The sequence below is a fragment of the Somniosus microcephalus genome, chromosome 5, assembly GCF_052327205.1.
Source record: "Somniosus microcephalus isolate GS21.2 chromosome 5, FLI_Smic_1.0, whole genome shotgun sequence".
Lineage (NCBI taxonomy): Eukaryota > Metazoa > Chordata > Chondrichthyes > Squaliformes > Somniosidae > Somniosus > Somniosus microcephalus.
In genome coordinates, this window is record NC_140991.1 from 283,456,839 (window position 1) to 283,482,971 (window position 26,133).

The following is a 26,133-nucleotide window of genomic DNA, read 5'->3' on the forward strand; positions in this document are numbered from 1 at the left end:
GACGGGATTTTGTCTCCACAAAGTCTATGCGGTGGTCACTACTACCAAAGCTTGTAGCTTAAAAAGACACATATACACACATGTTCAATGGAGTCTGTTATTCTGGCAAAGTATATATGACATCTGAATTTAAGTGAGTTGAAATATACAGGTACAACACATTATAAATTGAAAAATGTAGAAAACTTATAAATCAGTAATTGTGTAAATTCAAAATTTTACAGTACAATTTACAAGTAGAGCACAGAAATATTTCATTCAAAGATGACAGGCGCCTATTTAAAAAAGGTAGTTTATTAAAACAAAGGCTAGCAAATATCAGAAGAGTTTGTAAAACCTCCAATATTAACACACTTTATAAAAGTGAAATAGATGAGGAAAGATGGAGAACTTCCTAAAATTCCAATCCGGCATCACGCAGTACAATAATTTTGTTGGTGTTTTAAAGTTTTTTGCGAATGTATGAGATCCTTCATTTTAACTCTTGTTCCCTCTGGTATCCTTAGGCCGAGATGGAAGTGTTGGCAGATAACCAACCTGCTACTATATATTCAATCAATGCTGCCCCGATTCAGCCACTAGGAAGCCCTCGATAGCAGCCCCGGAGCTCCTCTCCCCCTCAACTTTCCTTCACCCGTGTGGAGACACACTGAACCTCTGTTCAGCAACCCTCATACAGGCAGCAGCACAGCCAAGATCCCCAACTCATCCCTAGCTCTTACTGCAGATTTCCAAGGCACCATTCACAGCGCAGCTTTGGCACAGGGCTAGGAGTAGGTTACTCTGCCTGCTCTCTCTGCCAGGGTACTACACACTGCAAGGCGATCTAGAGATAAATGTCAAGACAGTATATCTTATTGTAAAAAAAAAAGAGCAGCAGTAACAGTTCAACAGGTTAAACGTATTCTGTTTCTCTCTTTGACTTCTTAAACTTGCATTGAAGAAAAACTCTTGGAACACACAGACCTTCTTTCTTATTAACAGTTTCACGGAACACATATTCATTGACCAGCACCTCATACCCAGCAGCCGTCAGGAGCTGTGCCACGTATTCTAGAGTGAAAATATACAAAATGAAAAAAGGTTTTTGAATACGGACAGAAATGGACTTCCACAGGGGATGAGAATTCCCTACAGGTAGTCATCATTTCCATGGAAACAGTGCATCTTTAATAAACAACCTTCCCACTCCAGCAGAGGATGACTAATAATTCCTGAGAAAATTGGCATTTCTATTATTGTATGCATCTCTCTATAAAATATATGTTCTGCTGCCCGTTAGTCAGGGCAACAGTGGTGGCATCATATCTCGCCTCGACCATCCTGGGGCAGGGTCGCGATATCACCTAGGAGCCCTGCTGCTGACCGTCATCCTGCAACACTTGCTGGAAGCATGTCTGGTGACAACAGGATCAACCTTGGATGTAATGCCCAGGGCCAAATAGCATGCCATGGCTCACTGTGCAGGCCCCCAGATAAACAGCCACCCGTACCAGAGGACTGCTGGTGCTCAAGTGACAGTACCCCAGTTTGAGTCGCCAACTTCAATAAAGAAAAAATGTTCAAGAAAAGTCCAAGTACAGCTTCACATGAACAAGTATTTTGTAAGCAACTACTGTACTACTTACAGCCACTGTACCAGTTGATAGTCTCTTTGAAGCAAAAGAAAAAAGTTTTAAATAACAAATCTCACCATCGGAAAAGAAGAAAGATCTTGTTCCGTCTTGCCGAACATAAAAATTTGGTCCAAGCTTATGGCCAGTTTTAAATCGGAGCATGGTGTGATCATACAGTCCGTAATCTCTAAATAGGATACATCCACCCGGTTTCAGTATCTGTCACAGACACACAAGAATCAAAATCACAGTTAGTAGGTCTTTCACAATGATGCACTGCCAAATGAACAAAGTGGGGCTACAGGAGTAATTCCCCTGTATTAGTTTAGCAGGGCACATTCTCGGTGAATTAACAGAAGGCAACACAATAAACTAAGATATAGTATGCCTAAAGCTTTACAAATAAAACTATTTACAGTAACAAAGTATTCAATTGTCTCTTCTAATTTTTATCTTTTTCTATCTATGGGGAAAGATACTTTTTGATATACCATGACAGTAGTGCTCCCCCACTGGTTTCTTCAAAGGCATCTGTTCATAATTCTTGCACAAAGTAATCCAATTAACAAAAAAAAGATATCTACTACCTCCTTCTGAACTTGCAGTTCTCCGTTCTCTCTGATCCAACCCTAACATTATTAAACCTACTGACAAGGGTGGTGCTGTTGTTGATTGGCGAACCGACCTCTACCGTGCGCAAGCTGAACGCCAACTCTCCGACACCTCCTCCGACCTCCCCTGGACCATGACCCCACTACCAAACATTAAGCCATTGTTTCCAAGACTGTCACTGACCTCATCTCCTCTGGAGATCTTCCCTCCATGGCCACCAACCTCAGTCCCCCAAACCCGCACAGCCCGCTTCTACCTCCTTCCCAAGACCCACAAACAGGACTGCCCTGGTAGACCCATCGTTTCAGCCTGTTCTTGCTCCATGGAACTTATCTCTTCCTATCTCGACTCTATTTTTTCTCCTCTTGTCCAGTCTCTTCCCACCTACATTCGTGACTCTTCCGATGCCCTCCGTCACTAACAGTTTCCAGTTTTCTGGCCCCAACCATCTCCTTTTCACTATGGATCTCCAATCCCTCTACACCTCCATCACCCACCAGGATGGCCTGAGGGCGCTTTACTTCTTCCTTGAACAGAGGCCCAACCAGTCCCCATCCACCACCACCCTCCTCCGCCTGGCTGAACTTGTTCTCACATTGAACAACTTCTCCTTTAACTCCACTCACTTCCTCCAAATTAAAGGTGTTGCTATGGGAACCCGCATGGGCCCTAGCTATGCATGCCTTTTCATGAGATATGTGGAACATTCTTTGTTCCAGTCCAACTCAGGTCCCCTCCCTCACCTCTTTTTCCAGTACATTGATGACTGTATTGATGCCGTTTCCTGCTCTTGCCCTGAACTAGAAAAGTTCATTCACTTTACTTCCAATTTCCACCCTTCCCTCACCTTCACATGGTCCATCTCCGACTCTTCCCTTCCCTGACTTCTCTGTCTCCATTTCTGGCGATAGGCTAGCAACAAACATCCACCACAAGCCCACTGACTCCCACAGCTACCTGGATTACACTTCCTCCCACCCCGCTTCCTTTAAGGACTCTATTCCATTCTCCCAGTTTCTCCTTCACCGCTGCATCTGTTCAGACGATGCCACCTTCCATACTAGTGCTTCCGATATAGAGTCAGAGTTTTACAGCACAGAAAGAGGCCCTTCGGCCCATCGTGTCTGCGCCGCCCATCCATCCCTGTCCAGTCTAATCCCATTTTCCAGCATTTGGTCCATAGCCTTGTATGCAATGGCATTTCAAGTGCTCATCCAAATGCTTCTTGAATGTTGTGAGGGTTCCTGCCTCCACCACCCTTTCAGGCATTGAGTTCCACATTCCAACCACCCTCTGGGTGAAAAAGTTCCTCCTCAAATCCCCTCTAAATCTCCTGCCCCTTACCCTGAATCTATGCCCCCTTGTTACTGACCCCCCCCACTAAGGGGAAAAGTTCCTCTTTATCTACCCTATCTATGCCCCTCATTATTTTGTACACCTCAATCAGGTCCCCCCTCAGCCTTCTCTGCTCCAAGGAAAACAACTCCAGCCTGTCCAGCCTCTCTTCATAGCTGAGGCGCTCCATCCCAGGTAACATCCTGGTGAATCTTCTCTGCACCCTCTCCAAAGCAATCACATCCTTCCTATAGTGAGGCGACCAGAACTGCACACAGTACTCCAGCTGTGGCCTCACCAGCGTTTTGTACAGCTCCATCATAACCTCCCTGCTCTTATATTCTGTGCCTCGGCTAATGAAGGCAAGTATCCCATATGCCTTTTTAACCACCTTATCTACCTGCTCCGCTGCCTTCAGGGATCTATGTACATGTACACCAAGGTCCCTCTGACCCTCTGTACTTCCTAGGGTCCTACCACTCATTGTGTATTCCCTTGCCTTATTTGTCCGTCCAAAATGCATCACCTCGCACTTTTCAGGGTTAAATTCCATTTGCCACTTTTCCGCCCATCTGACCAACCCGTTTATATCGTCCTGTAGCCGGAGGCTTTCCTCCTCGCAATTTACCACCCCACCAATTTTCGTGTCATCTGCGAACTTATTGATCATACCTTTTACATTTTCATCCAAATCATTTATGTAGATCACAAACAATAAGGGACCCAGCACCGATCCCTGAGGTACCCCACTGGACACAGGCTTCCAGTCACAAAAGCAACCTTCGACCATCACCCTCTGCCTCCTGCCACTCAGCCAGTTTAGGATCCAACGTGCCAAGGCACCCTGGATCCCATGGGCTCTTACCTTCTTGACCAGTCTCCTATGCGGGACTTTGTCAAAAGCTTTACTGAAGTCCATGTACACCACATCCACAGCATTTCCCTCATCCACCCCACTAGTCACCCCCTCGAAAAATTCGATCAGATTTGTTAGACATGATTTACCCTTGACAAAGCCATGCTGACTATCCCCGATTAATCCTTGCCTCTCCAAGTGGAGATTAATTTTGTCGCTCAGAATTTTTTCCAATAATTTCCCCACCACAGATGTTAAGACTCACTGGCCTGTAATTCCCTGGTTTATCCCTGCTACCCTTCTTGAATAATGGTACTACGTTAGCTGTTCTCCAGTCCTCTGGTACATCCCCTGTGGCCAGAGAGGTTCTGAAAATTAGTGTCAGAGCCCCTGCAATCTCCTCCCTTGCCTCCCACAGCAGCCTGGGATACATCTCGTCCGGGCCTGGGGATTTATCCACTTTTTGGCCCGCTAAAACCGCTAGCACCTCCTCCCTCTCGATGCTAATATGTTCAAGTATGTCACAGTCCCCTTGCCCGATTTCTATGTCTGCATCGTCTTTCTCCATAGTGAACACAGATGCAAAAAATTCATTTAAAACCCCGCCTACATCCTCTGGCTCTACACAGATTGCCACTTTGGTCCCTAATGGGCCCTACCCTTTCCCTGGTTATCCTCTTGCCCTTAATATACTTATAAAACATCTTAGGATTTTCCTTTATTTTGCTCGCCAGTGTTATTTCATGGCCCCTCCTCGCCCTCCTAATTTCTTTTTTAAGTATGCCCCTGCACTTTTTATACTCCTCTAGGGCTTCTTCTGTCTTTAGTCTTTTGTAACTGCCAAAAGCCCCCCTTTTATTTCTAATGCATTTTTGTATATCCCTTGTCATCCAAGGTTCCCTTTGCTTGTTGGTCCCACCCTTGACCTTTACAGGAACATGTTGGCGTTGTACTCTCTCTATTTCCCTTCTGAAAGTCTCCCACTGTTTTGATGTGGATTTTCCTATAAGCAGCTGCTCCCAGTCCACTTTGGCCAGATCCTGCCTTATCATATTAAAATCGGCCTTCCCCCAATTTAGAACCCTTATTTCCGGGCCGTCTTTGTCTTTTTCCATGACCACCTTAAATCTCACCGAATTATGGTCACTGTCGCCAAAATGCTCTCCTACTGACACTTCCACCACTTGCCCGGCTACATTCCCCAGAATTAGGTCCAGTACCGCCCCCTCTCTTGTAGGACTTTCTACATGTTGGCTCAAAAAGCTCTCCTGGATGCACTTTAAGAATTCTGCACCCTCTAAGCCTTTCACACTCTGACTGTCCCAATTTATATTGGGGAAGTTGAAATCCCCCACTATTATTACCCTATTATTTTCGCACTTCTCTGAGATTTGCCTACATATCTGTTCCTCTATCTCCCCCTGACTGTTTGGGGGCCTATAGTACACTCCCAGCAAAGTGCTTGCCCCCTTTTTGTTTTTAAGTTCTACCCATATGGCCTCATTAGAGGAACCCGCTAATATATCATCCCTCCTTACAGCAGTAATTGACTCCTTAATTAATATTGCAACACCCCCTCCCCTTTTACACCCCCCTCTGTCTCGCCTGAAGATTCTATACCCCGGAATATTGAGCTGCCAGTCCTGACCCTCCCTCAACCATGTCTCCGTGATAGCAACAATATCGTACTCCCATGTGTTCAACAACTTCAGTTCATCCACCTTATTTGCAAGACTCCTTGCATTAAAATAAATGCCTTCCAGCCCTGCCATATTCTCTTTTGCCTTCACATATGTCTTCCTTTTTCCTCAACCGAGGATTCCCCTCTACTGTGGTTGGCACTGCCCTTGACCGTGTCCGTTCCATTTCCCGCACTTCTGCTCTCGCTCCTTCCCCTCCCTCCCAGAACCACAATAGGGTTCCCCTTGTCCTCACCTTTCACCCCACCAGCCTCCACATTCAACAGATCATCCTCCGCCATTTCTGTCAACTTCAACATGATCCCACCACCAAACGCATCTTCCCCTCACCTGCCCTTTCTGCATTCTGAAGGGACTGCTCCCTTCGCGACACCCTGGTCCACTCCTCAATCACCCCCAACAGCTCTTTCCCTTCGCCAGGCACCTACCCGTGCAAGTGCAGGAGATGCAACACCTGCCCTTTTACCTCTTCCCTTCCCACTGTCCAGGGCCCCAAACACCCCTTCCAAGTGAAACAATGATTTACTTGTACTTCTTGCAATTTAATATACTGTATTTTCTGCTCACGATGCGGTCTCTTCTACATTGGGGAGACCAAATGCAGATTGGGCGACCGCTTTGTGGAACACCTCCGTTTAGTCCACAAGGATGACCCCAAGCTTCCAGTCGCCTGTCACTTTAATTCTCCACTTCACTCCCACTCTGATCTCTCTGTCCTCGGCTCTTACACTGTTCCAATGAAGCTCAACGTAAGCTCGAGGAACAGCACCTCATCTTTCGATTAGGCACTTTACAGCCTTCTGGACTCAACATTGAGTTCAATAATTTCAGACTATAACCCCTGCCCCCATTTTTCAGGCTGTTTATGATTTTGCCATCCCCATTTGCAACATTTTCTCTCTCCTGCCTCCTACCTCAGCACAGAATGTTCCTTCCTCCCCTCCCCCTTTCCCTGTCTCTGCACCTGCTTAATATCTGTTACATCTCCAGCTTTTTCCAGTTCTGATGAAGGGTCCCAGACCTGAAACGTTAACTCTGTTTCTCTCTCCACGGATGCTGCCTGGCCTGCTGAGTTTTCCAGCATTTTCTGTTGTTATCCCACAGATATCATGTTGACTTGTGCTTAAATTATAAAATGCACAACTAATTGTGAAAAGGTAACATAAGCAGTACAAAAGATACATAATTTACTTTAATTTCAAATTCACCACTTTGACAGAAAATGATTGTCAAATATTTTTTAATGTCCCCCATTTACACCACTATGAACAAGATGGCAACTTGTGTACCATTAAATACTAACTTTATAGATATTTTCTAAGGCCATCTGCATCTTGTCAGGATGAATGGCAGAGAGCACAAAGATCAATGTTACAACATCCACGGAGTCAGCTGGCACATGCTCCAGTAAATCGTCTTTTGTCAGGTCGCTCTGAAAGGCCTTGCATCGCTCAGAGTTATACAGGCGGTTTTGCTGTGAAGAAGAAACAAACATAGGAGTGGATGAGAAGGAATCGCTACAAGATGCTCCTGTCAATAGCACTCCGTCAGATACAATTAAACGATGATTAGCTTTAACATGCTTTTTTTTTAAAAGCTATTTCCATTGATGTCTAAAACAGCTGATGAATTATCTGGGGAATTTGAAGAAGTTGCTAAGCTCGACAATGCAAGTACTTAATATGACTAAATATCAACTGTGTATGTAACGGTTCATTGCTGTTTGTGGGGCCATGCTGTGTTTCCTCCATTACAACAGTGACTACACTTCAAAAGTACTTGATTGGTTGTAAAGCCTCTTTGGGATGTCTTGAAAGGCACTATATAAATGCAAGTTATATTTTTTTTGTTGTTCAAAGTTCTTACATTCACATCTATGGTACCGAGAATCCTGGCTGTATCATCTGTTGTCTGTGCAAATGATGTTTACTGCTAAAAGTACCTCTACCGTACATTTACTATCTGTTCCACTTTGAAGATCTTCAGCACAAAAGATGTAAAGACAAAAAATATCAATAAAAAAATCAAAAACAATTAATCATTTTTGCATGTACCCTGTACCTTCACAAATTCTACAGCTCGGGGAGAGAAGTCACAAGCATAAATGAAGACATTCAGATCGTCCTCTAAAAGAGGGAATAAACAGTTCCCAACTCCACAACCAGCTTCCAAGACAATCAGTTTTTGATTCTCAAACTGTAAGGAGAGAAAAACAAACAGTAATAAGAACAATTTGCGTTTTTATAGCACCTTTAATATAGTAAAACGACAAGAAAAATCCACACCCCAGGAGTAGCAGAAGAGATAACCAGTGCTCCGTTCCATTCACAACTCCTCAGAAAATAAAGCAGTCCGTGCCTGCATGCAGCAAGACCCGGACAACATTCAACTTGGGATGATAAGTGGCAAGTAACACAAGTGCCAGGCAATGACCATCTCCAACCAGAGAAAGTCTAACCACCTTCCCATGACATTCAATGACATTCCCATTGCCAAATCCCCCACCATCAACGTCTTGGGGGGGGGGGGGTCACCATTGACCAGAACCTTAACTGGACCAGCCACATAAATACTGTGGCTACAAGAGCAGGTCAGAGGCTGGGTATTCTGTGGTGAGGGACTCACCTCCTGACTCTCCAAAGCCTTTCCACCATCTGCAAGGCACAAGTCGGGAGTGTGATGGAATACTCTCCACTTGCCTGGATGAGTGCAGCTCCAACAACACTCAAGGAGCTCGACATCATCCAGGGCAAAGCAGCTCACTTGACTGGCACCCCATCCACCACCTTAATCATTCACTCCCTCCACCACCGGCGCACTGTATCTGCAGTGTGTACCGGCTACAAGATGCACTGCAGCAACTCGCCAAGGCTTCTTCGACAGCACCTCCTAAACCCGTGACCTCTACCACCTAGAAGGACAAGGGAAGCAGGCGCATGGGAACACCACCACCTCCAAGTTCCCCACCAAGTCACACACCATCCTGCCTTGGAAATAAATTGTCGTTCTTTCATCGTCGCTGGGTCAAAATCCTGGAACTCCCTACCCAACAGCACTGTGGGAGTATCTTCACCACACGGACTGCAGCGGTTCAAGAAGGTGGCTCACCACCATCTTCTCAAGGGCAATTTGGGATGGGCAATAAGTGCTGGCGTTGCCAGCGATACTCACATACCATGAATGGATTTTTTTTTAATTGAAAAGATTAGGGAAACAGGTAGAAAGGTGAAAGGGCTTCACGAGGAAGTTCCAGACAGTAAGGCAGAAGGGTCTATCACCGATGGATGAGCGGCAAAGGGAGATGCACTGGAAGTCAAAATCAGAAGACCAAAGGGCATGCGATGGGATGGGGTGCAAGGTTAGAAGGGTGGGTGGGGGGCAAGGCAGTGGAGGGATTTTAAAAGTGGTTTTGAATTCAGTGTTTTGGGGTCAGGGAGCCAGTGGGGGTCAGCAAGGACAGGGGTGATGAGCAAGTGGAACTCAGGGCAGGACAGGACACGGGCAGGGGAGTTTTGGATGAGTTGGGTTTTGTGCAGGATGGAGCATTAGAAGAGCCAAGTCTTGCAGTCACAAAAGCAAGGATAAGTTTTGCAGTGGCAGTAGGGGCTGAGGCAGGCAATGCTCTCGAGGTGGAAGTGAGCAGTCTTGGTGGTGGATAGTGGGGCTTGACGCTTAAAGCGTTGGAACAATGAGCTTGTACACCATCTGGTTCAGCCTGAGTGCGTGTCTGGGAAGGTGATGGAGTTGCAGGCAAGGGTGCGGAGTTTGTCGCGGAAGCCCCATATGATGGATTCAGTTTCCCAATGTATAATTGGAGAAAATGCAGGCTCATTTACTGCTAACTACTTGATAGGCACGCTGGTACAAGATGCTGATGGAATTAATGGTGGTAGCGAGATAAAGCTGGGTGAGGTCAACATATATATTGAAACTGGCCCCATGCCTGCAGATAATGTCTCTGGGGGCAGCATGTAAACAAAGTGGGGGGGGGGGGGGGTGACAAGGATGGGACCTCGGAATACGCTGGCGATGACTATGGGGGGGGACTGGGGGTGGAGCAGGAGGAGAAGCCATTGCTGGAGATGAGCTGTCTACAATGGGACAAGTGGGAATGGTACCAAGTGGAAGCAGCTCCCTGGAGGTGCACGATAAAGGTGAGGTGTATGGAGTCATTGAACACATTTACATCCCAAGTTTTTCTTGAACTAATGTTTTCTGCAGGTTTTCACTAGACTTGCCCATTGCTGAAATAGCAGCTAGGTAACTTACCACTAGTCTGGGTTTTCTTTATTCAATATCACTTACTTCTCTACATGCTTTCAGCTCTTCAAATTCCCTGGTTGTCCAATGCCTATCTTTGAAGAAGTTGGTGCTGTTCCTTTTGTAAAATAAATCCCAGTTCCTCTGCGCCTCTTTTTCGAGCTTCTGTTGTTTAAAATCAGACACTAAGCTCTGATCTTTTATGAGTTTTTCTGCTTCTTCAGGGGTAAGGATCCTTCCTGTGTCCCCTGTCACTTGAAAAGGCAGTTCTGATCTGGAAGGTGTTACAGTTACTACCTTATTGCTTAAAGTGCAATTGTTTACCCCTTCTGTTTGGTAGGTTTGGATAGCACAAGAACCATTTGCTTCCATATCATCTCCCATTGTGTTTGCAATATTCCAGGTGGTCTTAATGAATGCAAGAGAAAAACAAACTTTACATTGCATTGTACTGTTTTGAGTTTTAAACTGCAATCAAAGGATTCCGCTATGCAGGTTAGCTCTACATTTAAGGACAACATAGTATGAATTTTTAAAAAAAGTTGAATATATAAAATGAGATCTTTGTAGTGCAAATGCTACACATCCTTTTATCGCAGGCATCTCAAGAGTGCCTGTTATCACTGTATCAGGCAGTATGTATCTCAAAGACAGCAGTTATCAGTCCGTTTATCTAAGAGAGACAGTTGTCAGTCTATGTACCTCAAGAGTGCCAGTTATCAGTCTATGTACCTCAACAGAGTGCCAGTTATCAGTATGTGTACCTCAACAGAGTGCCAATTATCAGTCCCTGCAGCTCGGGTGCATCTCAGAGAGCCAGTTATCAGTCTGTGTATCCCGGAGAGAACCAGTTATCATTTACCTGGCAACCCAGCACCTTGGGACGTTCTACTAGTTTAAGGCGCTATATAAATAAAAGTAACAACAGAAAATGCTGGAAAAACTCAACAGGCCAGGCAACATCCCTGGAGAGAAAATAGAATCAACGTTTCGGGCATCTGCAGTATTTTGCCATCATATAAATACAAGTTGTTGTGACGCACTACCGGAGCGACTCTCATTCGCGCCGGGATAACAGCCCCAGACAGAAACCACGTTAAAATCCGTCAAGAGGCTTAACCGCTCAGAAGGATAAAACAAAACGCAAAAATAATAATTAATTAACCTCCCTCCCCCCCCCCGGGGAGCAAGAACATTTCTTACTGAACCAACGTGCCGACTCCTTGAAAAACGGCGACAGGATGAATAGGGATGTGCACGTGTACCGACGCGTCATCATCTCCGTCTACGCGTGCGCGACGGACGATGTTTACACTTTGAATTTAACGGTCGCTGCGCGCTCGGTCGGTTGCGTTTTTTTTTAACATAAATTTTTCCCCCCCCAAAAAAGCAGCCGATCGGTTGATGATTGAAGCGTTCGGCGATGAACGGCACCGCGCAGCCGGCGCTGGGCAAGGAAGAGCACGTGCTGAAACTGGGCGAGAGCTTCGAGAAACGGCCCAAGAGTTCGTTCCACACCATCCGCTGTGAGTGCGGGGGGGGGGGGAGGCGGCAACCTGCGGCCTAGGAACCGGAGGCTCGGGGAAGCGTCCGCCAGCATGATGGATGGGGACCTGCTGTGGGGAGAGAGAGTTTCCGTATTAAACAATAAAGCCTGCCAGCCACACCCTTTACCCCCCAAAGACCGCGGCGAGAGGCCCCGGTCAGGGTCGCCCCTGCACGGTTCACGGGGCCCGATATGATTGCTCTGTGACCTAGGAGCGCTGCCCATCCCACCCACCGCCTTCCTCCCGTTGCCCCCGGTTACCCGTTGGGCACCAATCCGAGCGCAGCCTCCAGCAGTGCCTCCTCCCACTGCTAGTAGCCCACCGGGCAGCAAGGACAGCGGGCTCGAAAGGGTTAATTCATGAGGCCCGGTGCAGAAACCTGTGGCTTGTGTTCCCTTGAGTTTAGACGGTTGAGGGGTGATCTGAAGACAGACTTGCATTTATAAGAACATAAGAAATAGGCGCACGAGTAGGCCATTCGGCCCTGCTCCACCATTCAGTAAGATCATGGCTAATCTACCTCAGCTCCACCTTCCCGCACTATCCCCATATTCTTTGGTTCCCTTAGTATCGATCTCTGTCTTGAATATACTCAACGACTGAGCATCCACAGCCCTCTAGGGTAGAGAATTCCAAAGATTTACAACCCTTTGAGTGAAGAAATTTCTCCTCATCTCAGTTCTAAGTGGGGAAAATGGTAGAGTCCATTATAAAAGATGTAATAGCAGAGCACTTGGAAAACAGTGACAGGATCGGACAAAGTCAACATGGATTTACAAAAGGTAAATCGTGCTTGACTAATCTACTGGAATTTTTTGAGGATGTAACTGGTAGAATAATTAAGGGAGAATCAGTGGATGTGGTATATTTGGACTTTCAGAAGGCTTTCGATAAGGTCCCGCATAAGAGATTAGCGTGTAAAGTTAAGGCACATGGGATTGGGGCAAGGTACTGACTTGGATAGAGAACTGGTTGGCAGACAGGAAGCAAAGAGTTGGAATAAACGGCTCTTTTTCCGAGTGGCAGGCAGTGACTAGTGGGGTACCGCAGGGATCGGTCCTAGGACCCCAGCTATTCACAATATATATTAATGATCTAGACGAGGGAACTAGATGTAATATCTCCAAGTTTGCAGACGACACAAAGCTGGGTGGGCGTGTGTGCTGTGAGGAGGATGCCGAGAAACTCCAGTATGATTTGGACAGGTTGGGTGATTGGGCAAAAGCATGGCAGATGCAGTATAATGTGGATAAATGTGAGGTTATCCACTTTGGTGGCAAAAACAGGAAGGCAGATTATTATCTGAACGGCAATAGATTGGGAGAAGGGGAAGTGCAACAAGACCTGGGTGTCCTTGTGCACCAGTCGCTGAAGGTAAGCATGCAGGTGCAGCAAGCGGTTAAGAAGGCAAATGGTATGTTGGCCTTCGTAGCGAGAGGGTTCGAGTACAGGAACAAGGATGTTTGCTGCAGTTGTACAGGGCCTTGGTGAGACCACATCTTGAGTATTGTGTGCAGTTTTGGTCGCCTTATCTGAGGAAGGATGTTCTTGCCATGGAAGGAGTGCAGCGAAGATTCACCAGACTGAAACCTGGGATGGCAGGAATGACGTATGAGGAGAGATTGGGTCGATTGGGCTTATACTCGGTGGAGTTTAGAAGAATGAGAGGGGATCTCATTGAAACTTATAAAATTCTAACAGGACTAGACAGACTAGATGCAGGAAGGATGTTCCCGATGGTCGGGGAGTCCAGAACCAGGGGTCACAGTCTAAGGATAAGGGGTAAGCCATTTAGGACAGAGATGAGGAGGGATTTCTTCACCCAGAGAGTGGTGAACCTGTGGAATTCTCTACCACAGAAGGCAGTGGAGGCCAATTCATTAAATATATTCAAGAAGGAGTTATAGATATATTTCTTAAGGCTAAAGGGATCAAGGGATATGGGGAGATGTCAGGGACAGGGTACTGAATTTGGATGATTAGCCATGATCTCATTGAATGGCGGAGCAGGCTCGAGGGGCTGAATAGCCTACTCCTGCTCCTATCTTCTATGTTTCTAAATGGCCTTTATATTTAATTTATACAGCACCTTTCACGACCTCGGGACGTCCCAAAGCACTTCACAGCCAATTAAGTGCTTTTTTGAAGTGTTGGAATCGCGGCATCCAATTTGCACAAACAGCAATTTGATAATAACCATAGTGATGTTGGTTGAGGGATAACATAGAAGATAGGAGCAGGAGTCGGCCATTCGGCCCCTCGAGCCTGTTCCGCCATTTAATGAGATCATGGCTGATCATCCAAATTCAGTACCCTGTCCCTGCTTTCTCCCCATCTCCCTTGATCCCTTTAGCCTTAAGAAATATATCTAACTCCTTCTTGAATATATTTAATGAATTGGCCTCAACTGCCTTCTGTGGTAGAGAATTCCACAGGTTCACCACTCTCTGGGTGAAGAAATTCCTCCTCATTGCTGTCCTAAATGGCTTACCCCTTATCTTTTGACTGTGACCCCTGGTTCTGGACTCCCCCGCCATCGGGAACATCCTTCCTGCATCTAGTCTGTCTAGTCCTGTTAGAATTTTATAAGTTTCAATAAATATTGAGAACTCCCTGTTTTTCGAAATAGTGCCATGGGATCTTTTACATCCACTTGAGAGGGCAGACGGGGCCTCGGTTTAACGTCTCATCCGAGAGGACGGCACCTCTGACAGTGCAGCACTCCCTCAGCACCGCATTGGAGTGTCAGCCTAAATTTTGTGCTCAAGCATCTCGAGTGGGGCTTGAACCCACAACCTGCTGACGCCGAAGCAAATGTGCAACTTCTGAGCCAAGGCTGACATGCTGATCTTATCAATGTGTTTAAAATGATTAAGGGATTCGATAGAGTAGATACAGAGAAACTATTTCCTCTGGTGGGGAATCCAGAACAAGGGGACACATCTTAAAATTAGAGCTCGGACATTTTGAGGTGAAATCAGGAGGTACTTTTTCATAAAAAGGGTAGTGGAAATCTGGAATTCTCTTTCCCCAAAAAAGTATGCATTGAAATTTTCAAGACTGGGATTGATAGATTTTTGTTGGGTACGGGTATCTAGGGATATGGAATAAAGGTGGGTAAATGGAGTTCAGGTGCAGATCAGCCATGATCTGATTGAATGGCGGAGCGGGCTCAAGGGGCTGAATAGCCTACTCCTGCCCTATGTAGGTACTGTGCTACATATCTGTACCATGAGTATAGAAACCCTCAAGTAGCTCTTCCTCCCTGTTGGGACCATTCTCGTAATCTTAATTACAGGGAATAGCCTGGAGTGGTTGTATTTCAGACTGATCTATGAGTGCCTTCCACCTCACCGCCAACAAACCACAGTGCAGGCTGGGGATGTGGTCTGCATTGGAGCTGTTTTGGGTTGCTCAGCTTTTTCTTAGCTATTTTCTCCCTTCCTCTCCTATGCTGAGACATTGGCTCCTTGTTGGACTACAGCTCCAAAGGCATTGCGCACCCTCTGGATCCTAAATCAACCAGGGTTCTTGTTCCCAATTGCTATCCAATGATCCTTGATGGACAAACGTATGTGTGCGCAGAATGTTGGGTGAGGACAGGGTTCGGCGTGTCTGTGATGCTATCATGGTCAAATCACTCATGGATGCTCTCTGCCCACATTCATACACAAAGAAGTATGAATAATCCAAATGTTATAAGAAGAATAATTCAGGGATGTTCCATTAAAGCTTATTTCCCTAGTATTCTTAACTCTCCCATCATTGTATTCAACTGTGCTCCGACCAAAATTGTTTCCACCCCAAGTGTATCTTGATCTGCAAAATCCAATATTTTTATTACCCTCCTGACTGATTATCCCATAAGAACATAATCATGTGAGTAAGTAGTAGTGCCAGCTACCCCGCTACCAGATGTGCTGTCACAACTGACTGCATTTGTAATGATAACTTCCTGAAAACAGGTTTATCCCCATGAAACTCCACATCCTTAACTAATCTTGAGGACTTGAAGTGGTTCAATAGTTGATGGATACTTAAACCGTCCCAACTGTTTAATGCAAGGATATACAAAAGTACTAGTTTAGGCTTTTCATTAAAGTTTAGTTGCACCACTCTGCACTAGTTGCAATATCTTCTATAGGAGTTTAAACAGAAGTACAATCAAATTGGTTAGGGCAAGTGATTCCACCAGTCTTTCTGAAAAGAAATAGCAGCACAAGATGAGAAGCAACCAGCTGCAAAACAAGTCAGGTGATTTTATTCGATAGATGCAGCCATATTTAATTTGGTAAGATGTCCACATTTTTTTTTTGGTAACTGATCTGTGCATCTCTTTTTTTGTCAGATGACTTTAAACCAGCATCCATCGATACCTCTTGTGAGGGTGAGCTACAGGTTGGCAAAGGTGACCAAGTCACCATAACTTTGCCACACATCCCAGTAAGTTTGCAATCTTTCTCATAAATACAGTTTTTGTTCTTGTGAAACCAAATCTGTTTCCACCCCAAGTGGGCCTTGTTCTGCAAAACCAATATATCAGAACTCGAACAGCTCTCTGTCAATCCCTCCAGCACCTAATCTTTCCTGCTGCCTTTTGACTATACACACCTTAAGATGCTACACAAATAAGTGCCAGATTCAGCATACACAGCTCCAAAAAAGATATTGTCAAGTGAGGTGTCCAAGGCAACGTTTACTTTATCAAATATCCTCTCGTGGCCACTGAAAATAAAGCTTCCCAAATTATAGGAAGAAGAAATGAATGTGAAAGTGTGCTGGATTCATGCTTTGGCTAGTTAGTTCAGTAGGACCCCTATCCTGTCTGAAGTTTGTAATGAGGCTTCCTCTAGAGGGTCGGTTTCAGCCAAGTTATTTGGGAGAAATTTGTCTCCCTAGTGGGTGCTATAAAATATCCGGAGGCTTTTGAGAAGGAGACAGATGCCGAGCAGTAAAAGAAATTTGGAAAAGTGAACAAAGTATGTTTGGCCCTGCACGCTGAAATTCCCTACCTAACACTCTCCATCTCCCTCGTCCTTTAAGATCATCCTTAAAACCCACCTCTTTGACCAAGCTTTTGATCACCCCTCCTAATATCTCCTGTGAAGCACCAGGGATGTTTTCTATGTTAAAAATGCTATATAAATGCAAATTGGTGTTGAAGGATACAAAGAAATATGCAGGGCTGGAGACAGTTACAGAGATAATGAGGGGCAAAGCCATAAAAGTATTTGTAAGTAAGGATGCAGATTTTGAATGATAGGGAGCCGATGGAGACTGACAATGATAGGGTGATGAACGAGCAGAATTTAGTGCGGAAAAGGATGTGGTTGCCACCAGTGTCGTGGACAGGTTGGAATTGTGAAAAGTGGAGCTCGGTAGGTCAACCAGGAGGGTTCATAGTGATAGGATGAATGGTTTGAAACTCAGCACAAATAAGCTTCCAAGGTTCAGCCTGCATTTAGCAGCCAGGGAGTAGAATGGAATAACCTGTAAAAGTATAGGAATTTTTGGCAGGAGCCAAATAGGGTGCCTTTGTTTGTGTGATGTTTAATTGTGGAGGGTCTGACACTGGACGAGCAATCTGACAGCACTGAGGTAGGCATGGAGTCGTGGATGGTGGTGACGAGGTAGAGCTAACATTTTCAAAATACATGTGGAAATTGATCCCATGCCTATGGATGATGTCTCCAAGGGCATCAGGTAAATTAGAAAAAAGCATGACCAAGGATGAGACCTTGGGATACTCCGGAGGTGATTATGTGGGGTAGGAATGAAAGAAAGAATCGCATTTATATAGTGCCTTTCATGACCCCAGAACATCCCAAAGAGCTTTACAATGAAGTACTTTTTTAAGTGTAGTCATTGTTGCAATGTTAGAAATGCTCAGCCAATTTGCACACAGCAAGGTCCCACAAACAGCAATATGATAATGACCACGGGCAGCACGGTGGCATAGTGGTTAGCACTGTTGCCTCACAGCGCCAGGGACCCGGGTTCAAATCCGGCCTCGGGTGACTGTCCGTGTGGAGTTTGCACATTCTCCCCGTGTTTGCGTGGGTTTTCTCCGGGTGCTCCGGTTTCCTCCCACAGTCCAAAGATGTGCGGGTTAGGTTGATTGGCTATGATAAATTGACCCTTAGTGTTAGGGGGATTAAATATGTGGGGTTACGGGGATAGGGTGGGATATGTGTAGGGGTTACGGGGATCGGGTGGCATATGTGTCGGTGCAGGCTCGATGGGCCGAAATGGCCTCTATCTGCACTGTGGGGTTTCTGTGATTTCTGTGACCAGATAATTTGTTTATAGGTATTGGTTGAGGGATAAATATGGCTAGGACACCTGGGAGAACTCCCCTGCTCTTCTTCAAAATAGTGCCAGGAGATATTTTACATCCACCTGAGAGGGCAGACATCTCATCCGAATGACGGCACCTCGACAGTGCTGCACTGGAGTGTTGGCCTAGATTATGTCCTCCAGTCAAGAAGCCATTGCTGGAGATGTGCTGGTTATATTGGAATAGATACTAGCAATAATGCGGGGAATGGGCTAGGGCAGTATTACTTATTATATGGCTAGAAGACAACTTGTGGACTGCCTCACCTTCACCCGAGGCCCGTGGTAGACTTGCCCTGTGTACCCCTAAGCTTTCATTTACAGGTACTCTGCTGTGGGATGTCATCAGAGCTGGGATTCAGCATAACTCTTGGTATCCAATAAGAAAAAGATAGAATGTTATTAGGCGACTGGGTAATCACAGTATCATGGAGCAAGTTAAAGGGCTCTGCTAAAACTATAGGGTCAGTGTTTTGTTGGAAACCATCAGAACCATTACTTAATGTGGGAAAATGCCTAGCCTCCACTTAGCATCTGTCCAGGCTGGTGTATTTGAAATTGGGAATTTAACATATGGGGACCTGTGGTCCCATCACTTCTTGGAGCAGCATGCTGAAGCATTAGTGAGAGTGGCTCTTGAGCATGAGCAAGTTACACTGGACTATCAGTGAAATTGTGTAAAGAAAATAATTGGTAGAGATGAAAGAAAGGAGATATTTATATATGACTTTTAGGAGTATCTGATTCAGTATTTGTCATTTCCAATTATGCTCAATCTAGTTATTTGCTACAAACTTAATTTGTATTCATTCAATAATCCCATTAATCTTTGCATTTTGGAAATATTTAGTGCTAATTCAAATTATTTTTTTACGAAAATTGAAAAACATTCTGCTTTCTGAAGTCTCCTATCTGCACTGCCGCTTAACTTTGCACTAAAGAGATGATATCAAAAAATGACGTGGCAGCCATCCAATATACTTAGGCACAAATATTTCATTCCACTATATATAAATACTAAAAAGATAGATATTGTTTGCATCAGTACTCTTCATTTGAATTAAGCAACATGGAATTATTAGCTGTTTTGCACTAAATTCCCACTTTGCTGTGTTATGGACATTGCTTGATTCAAATTATTGGATAAGTCAACACTAATCCAAAAAAACTTCAAATTATCGGGAGTAGACTAGTACACTTACTCAAGTCATCTTTTAATGCACAAAGTTTATATTTTAATACGCCTTGATCTTTCCATGTAACACATATTTACTGAAGGAGGAATTATCCAGGACCTTTGTTAGAATAGAGTAGCATGTTTGGGTACTGCACTGGTATTATTTTGCCAATTTGAACTCTCTGACACAAGACAAAGTAAAGTAAAACTACAATAATATCTGGTTTGTTGGTCACCAGGGCTCTACTCCACCAATGACCGTGTTCAAAGGGAATAAAAGACCATATCAGAAGGATTGTGTACTTATCATTAATCATGATACTGGGGAGTTTGTGCTTGAAAAACTTAGTAGCAGTATACAGGTGAAGAAAACCAGGTGAGCATACCTGTTTTAAATTGAATCCTTGCATAATAACAATTATTTGTGTGACTAATAATACAGCATTTCTGTCAATATTATACATCGTGCTGGTTATTCCATTTTTTTCTGATTTTACATTTGTATTATTAAATTTTATAATCTGACTATAAATAAAGTATATATAAATATAACAATACATTAGTATTTATGGAATCTTAGAATTTTACTGCACAGAAGGAGGCCATTTAAGCTATCGTACCCATGCCAGCTCTCAAAGAGCTATCCCATTTCCCTGCTCTGTCCCCATAGCCTTTAAATTTTTTATATAGTTCTACTAACCTATCCTTTTTTTCTTTTAGTACTCGGGTACAATGGGCTGAGTGACCGCCTTTGAAATATAAATTCAGTGATTCTTTGAAATACTCAGTTTCCAAGATTTCTGCATTTATGAAGAGGATTTGCAGATATCGGGCAGATTGCCATACCTGATTTTTATCAGAGAATACTTAATGCTCACCCACCAATTCAATTTTATGGCGGCATTTTGTTATCCAACTGTGTTTTGCAGGTGTCCTAGTCTCCCAGACAATTTTCTTTAGCCAAGCTTGCGTATAGAAAGTAATTCAGTGGACTATGTGGCTGTCGTGAGTGTTCTGCCCTCTTTTGGTGATATAAGTTGAAGACTTTTGCTGGAGACAAAAACACAGTTGAAATGAATTCAAATTGGGCCGTTCAAGTGAGAGTCCAGTGCTCTGGCGTTGCAGTTAAATTCTTTTCAGATAAAAAATAAATGGAGACTAACAGATGACTTGAATTGTAAATGTGCAGTTCATAAGAACAAATCTGAAATGGTTTGTAAATGTCTTGAGTCTTGACAAAGTTACACATTTCAACACACTATAAATCCTTGAATCTTTTCTGGTTGAAGTTTGTGTCTTCTGTTACTGCCACTGCTTTTTTTCTAACTACTGATAGTGTGGCTGTATCATGAGGTGTTTTACAGGACTGGGGAAACATTCTAATGACTGCTGATGGGTGGCAAGTTTTTCACAACAATATACTGTCCCATTGCTGGTCACTACTATCGAGTGACTGCTGGAAAATGTGATTGTGGACATTGGGTGAGGACACGAACAGGCTTGGTTATGAGGCTCCCCACAGCTAAATAGCCTCCTGACACTCGGTGCTTAGACTCAAAGATGAAGAATGGCCACTTTGAGGGCTGGTGATGCCCATGGAGCTATCCCCCAGCAAGGGTCTGTGTCTCCAGAAGGGGAATGAAGAAAATGGGCAAAATAAATAGGAAATGGGAACATTACTTCCCACCCTGATCTACTTGTTGTTCTAAAATTTTACACATGAATAACTTAGATAAATGAATTCTATTTTCTACTAAAGCTGTTTTTGAAATGGTAATGTTAAAGGATTTCTTATTGCTATGAAGTGGTTGATGTCTGACCACACCTTAATGTTTAATTACTATTAATTGTTTCAGAGCTGAAGGGAGCAGTAAAATCCAGGCTCAATTGGAGTCGCAGGTGGTGCGAAGACCTCAGCCTTCCTCACAGTTTAGAGCCCCAAATAAGCCATGTGCCGGACCAAAAACATCTCCTTCAAAGGACAACCCATCGCCTGAACCACAACTCGATGACATAAAAAGAGGTATACAAACAAAGGGTCCGTGTAGATAGGAACATGGAAGCTTTTAGGAACAGGAAAACCATTTGATGAAACAAGCCCCCAAAGCTTCTTACAAAGTTTTACCATTGACTTCACAGTTCTCTACCATTTATCTATATGCCCTGTCTACTAACCTGTTTGTCCTTCTGAAGTTGTTTACAGTCTCTTCAAAGTTAACCAAGCTCCCTATTTCTGTGCCATCTACAGATTTTGATAAGAGACCTGAGTTCAGGTCATTCATTCATATATGCTTGATAAATTGAGTTTGTTGAAGAAGTGACCAATTTGGATAGATAAAGGAATGCAGTAAATGTGTTGATGAAATTTCAGAAGGCTTTTGATGAGGTGTCTAATAAGAGACTTGTTTCAAAAATTCAAGTATATGGTATAAGAGGGAATGTAGCAGCATCGATAGAAAGTTGGTTGACATTATCTTTTTCCTCCCACTGATGGCTGTAACTACCACAGGCATTTTTTCTTTAAAAAGTATAATCTTGTTCTATTAAAAATACAGGTGATCAGAATAATGTAGCGATGATAAGGTTACTGTCCATGGATTTCAGTAGCGTGGTGCTTTGGTGCAAGGCATTGAAGGGGGAAGAGGACAGATTTTTTAATTAACTTGATCAGTAATATAGTTTTGAATTGTTGCCTTTATTTTCTTTTACAGTATTCCATCTTTCCAGCCTTCCATTCCCTAGAGGTGGAGGATTGTAGAGAATCACAGTTTTCACACAAAGTCTTAGAAAGATTGAGCTATGTTTCTTCAAAGAAAGTCAGTGAATATAAAGCTAATGTCCTACGTTAATAGTTTTTTTTCCACCCTTCTAGAACTGAGAGCTGAAGTTGATATTATTGAACAGATGAGCAGCAGCAGTAGTTCCTCAGATTCAGGAAGTTCCTCTGGCAGTGACGACAGCTCTAGCAGTGATGTGGAAAATGAAGCTCACCCCTCCTCTACACCGCCACAGCTGCAACCCCAACAGCAACCGCACTCCCAATCCCAGCCCCAGCCCCAATCCCAGCCCCAACAGCTACAGCAGCCACAACACCAGTACCAGCAGTACAGTAGCAGAAATGCTGCTACAAATGGCACCAGCAGACCAGGAAGTAATCAGCTTATGAGCACACTGAGTAAGTATGCAATGTTTAGCTGCATTCTTTATTACTTGCAGTTGTGCAAAATACCAAGTTTATGTTCCACTTTCCTCCTATTGCAATATATGTTTATGTTTGTAATAGATGCAAAGCACTGAATTATTCAATATCAAGCTAAAGTAAAAGTTTCCGATGCCCACCCGAGCATGTTTGTTTATGGCAAAGATGCCCCAAACCTGTTGGTTATTGCTCAGAATATTACCTTCTGTTTGTTGTGATTACATAGTTTTCAAAAATGTACCTAATGCCCTGAAGGGCTGCAGATGTCCCCAACTCCTATCCAAAGGCAATTTTTCCTCTCCTCTTTGAGAATATCAGCAGTGAAAGTGGACTTGTATCAAATAGCCTTATTTTTGATGTCCTATAACATCTGTGAACAATAGAACACTGACAGTTCGTAGTGGGTACATTAGTTTCCAGCTAATTCTTAGACAGCATTGGTACATGAAATGTACAGTATATAGGATAACGAAAAATCAGCTCCCTTAAGCGTTTCTTCTAATCATGTAATAGCTTATTATGGGAGTACTCCTCTGAGTCCCACATAGAAAATTTGGGCTTCTGTCGCCTTGGGTTCCCCTCCCCATTGGTAAAACTCTCCCACACTTCCCCCCACCCCCCTACCACGACTTGCCAGGTGGCCTCCGAGCTGCCTGATCTTCATGAGCCCAAATCCGGTGAGCTGCCTTCTAGATGCCCATTTCAGGTGGGCGACTGGCTGGCGGTATCCTAATGAGACCCAGCTATTAAAATGGATCTGGTGTCCTGCAGCTCCCAGGCGGGTGGCCCACCCAGGAGTTAATATTCCCCCAATAGAAGAGGATTGGCTACATAGTGAAAATAGATGTGAATAGCTACATAAAGGTTGCTTGCGTTTTAGAATAACATAAATCTTTATTTTCAGGAAATGACTTGCAATTGAGTGAATCTGGAAGTGACAGTGATGATTGAAGTCTTAAGAAAGTGGACCACTACCTCCATAATGACCTAACACGGAGATGACATTGGTGTAGACGTTTGCTGATGCATTAACTAGATTAGTGATTTACTGTAAAAACTCATTTATTGTGTTTCCTTACTGCACTTTTAATATCAGATGTGGGGTGTTGGGTGATTAATGCAGTATGTTTTATTTTAAATATATATTTAACTGCTTTTTTAAAGTTAAACTAGAAAAAAATGTTTTACTTGTATATTTTGTCAGGTATTCTAATTAATTTTCTGAAGGCTTATTGATCAGATATATTTTAAATGAACTGAATGGCAAGCTTACATATTCAGAATTGAACTGACAGCCAAGTAGAATAGGCTTCAATGCTCAATCATGTATAAAGGCAATGTTTACCTTGCATATTAATATGAATGATACAGTAGTTTATATATCAGAACAGATATCACACAGTGTAGAAACCGAACAATTCTCTGGGAAAGCCAATATCCCACAAATACAGAGGTATTTGTGAAGTGACTGCTATTCAGCTGGGTGGTTTATGATGGCTAACGGTATGAATCTTTAGTGGATACAAACCTGAACTCTGTCACTGAAGTCTTTAGTAAGGACTACAGATGTGCACCGAGGACTCTTTATGAATCAACAGCAGGATTGTTTCCTAATTTTTTTGTTTTGTTTTTATTTCCAAAAAAAGCATTTATGGGGCATAGTGATCTGAACATACAAAAACAATGTGAATGAAGTATATCTTGAGCAGTATTAGCATCTTTTTCTTCAATGGAAGAATATGTTTGAGACTGGATGCTGTGTTGACTGAGTCCCCCCCCCTCCCGCCTCTTATTGCAATGTTAGTGTTTCCATACAAAACTGGCATTTCTTACTGTTTAAGCAGTTCCGTGAAAAATCTATGTCCAGAACCATTTAAAAAAAAAAAAAAAAAAATTCTTTCAGTGAATTCATTATATATTTTTGAATTTTGTGTGTATAAAATAGAGAATGCATTACTGTTTATGTCTGATGCAATTCTGTCTTCTCCCTACTCACAATTGCTGTACATCATTCCTAGCCCTAGTGAGTGGGTGGGTTATCTGCTCCCAGACCTCTTGTCAGTAACACTCAGTAACCAGTCACTGGAGGGTGTGTGAGAGCAGCTTAGGGTGACTCATCTTTCTATTTTTGCATGACTTTCCAGCACTTCCCCTTAGCAACTCATCCCAGGTAAGGACCTCATCATGTGGGGTATATGATTTGTATCTGCATCTGTCTGAAATACCACTCAGGATTTCCAATTGAAACAGAAATGAGGTGCCAATGTGCTACTGTAACAGTCTCCATTACCTTCCAAACTGTGGCAACTAAGCCCTTTGAATATAGAAGGATTTCCATAGTAAAATAAAGTATGCAGCTAGATTTTTGTACATTTAGGGAATTAATATTTAATGTGTAAGACTGTAAGCCAGATACTGAACGCATCAGTCTGCCAAACCAAGAAGCTGTGAATTGAATAGTGTACATGTTAATGTGAAATGTCACTGGATGCATTAAGAATTTGTTATACCCTGCTAAATAGTAAATTGAGAAATAAAATAACTAATTGGGAGGAACAACCTGATTTCCCCGTAACATTGGAGGAGGTTGGGAGCAGGTTTCTTTTGTTTCTCTCCACTCACTTTCCTTTCTCTCCACATCTGATTGTTCCTTAAACCTATTTACAGTGACCATTTCATAGCCATTTTTCTCATAACCTATTCCACAATTCTATTACTCTTGAGGGGAAAGTTTAGCCTCACTTCCTCTGTGTCCCCTGTCATTTGCAGTCTTCCCTTTTCCAAAGAAAATAAACTCTACTTCCTTTATTAATAAATATCTGATAACCAGTGTCTTCGTACCCTCTCAAGGATGGTAATATTCTCCCAGTGATTAGAGGACCAGTAGATAGTACTGCTGATGGGTCTGATCAACAACTTATTTAGATTTTTACAGTCCCTCTGCCAATGTAATCCTGTACCATTTTTGCCACAGCCACTCACTGGCCTGATGGATTCATAAATTTATCCACAGTCACCCCAGATCACTTTCATAATCAGCATGCTGTAGGACTGTTGCATTTTAACGTGTACACCCCTTACCCCTCTTCTGCTTTATCTTGTGTAGCTTAATTCGGCAGCTTTTTATATGTATTTTATTCATCACAATTTAAATATTTGTATACCTAGTGCCAATGATCAATGTTAAGGAACTTCAGCTACTCAGGACTAGTATTTAAAGTATTCTCTCAAAATGAGATCAAATGGGCTAGCAAGCATTCTTCATCCAACTCTATCTTGTGTTACAGGGGGGAATTTTAACCACAAAAAATGGGTGGGTTGAGGTCGGGTGGGAGGTTAAAGTGTTAAAAAACGGAATCCTGAACCTAACCTGCCCACTTCCGGTTTTAATGTGGGGGGGTGCGGTGGAGGGTGACAGCCAACCCACTAGAAGGAGGTGGGCCACCCATTTGAATATTAGTATGAGGCTGGCTGGTTGAACCTGCCAGAATGTAA

The 26,133-nt window shown here is 43.6% G+C and overlaps 2 protein-coding genes across 5 annotated transcripts; one reads left to right on the forward strand and one right to left on the reverse strand.

The window, feature by feature from the left end:
* On the reverse strand, nucleotides 1–20,520 carry mettl6 (methyltransferase 6, methylcytidine). 4 transcript variants are annotated; one of them, XM_085989038.1, is made up of 6 exons: nucleotides 20,322–20,520; nucleotides 10,425–10,787; nucleotides 8,181–8,315; nucleotides 7,423–7,593; nucleotides 1,694–1,835; nucleotides 1–1,053 (listed from the first exon to the last, which is right to left on the reverse strand). In XM_085989038.1, exons 2-6 carry the CDS (start codon nucleotides 10,761–10,763, stop codon nucleotides 896–898), a joined length of 945 nt encoding a protein of 314 aa, XP_085845164.1. In that variant the 5' UTR covers nucleotides 10,764–10,787; nucleotides 20,322–20,520; the 3' UTR covers nucleotides 1–895. The 4 variants fall into 4 exon arrangements, with proteins under 4 accessions (XP_085845164.1, XP_085845162.1, XP_085845163.1 ...); XM_085989036.1 differs by lacking the exon at nucleotides 20,322–20,520 and adding an exon at nucleotides 11,583–11,683; XM_085989037.1 differs by lacking the exon at nucleotides 20,322–20,520 and adding an exon at nucleotides 11,144–11,569.
* On the forward strand, nucleotides 11,696–24,596 carry eaf1 (ELL associated factor 1). The gene is made up of 6 exons (XM_085989039.1): nucleotides 11,696–11,905; nucleotides 16,275–16,369; nucleotides 19,679–19,815; nucleotides 21,296–21,462; nucleotides 22,312–22,614; nucleotides 23,543–24,596. The coding sequence occupies exons 1-6, from the start codon at nucleotides 11,803–11,805 to the stop codon at nucleotides 23,587–23,589; spliced, it is 852 nt and encodes a 283-aa protein (XP_085845165.1). The 5' UTR covers nucleotides 11,696–11,802; the 3' UTR covers nucleotides 23,590–24,596.
* Nucleotides 24,597–26,133: the final 1,537 nt, after the last annotated feature.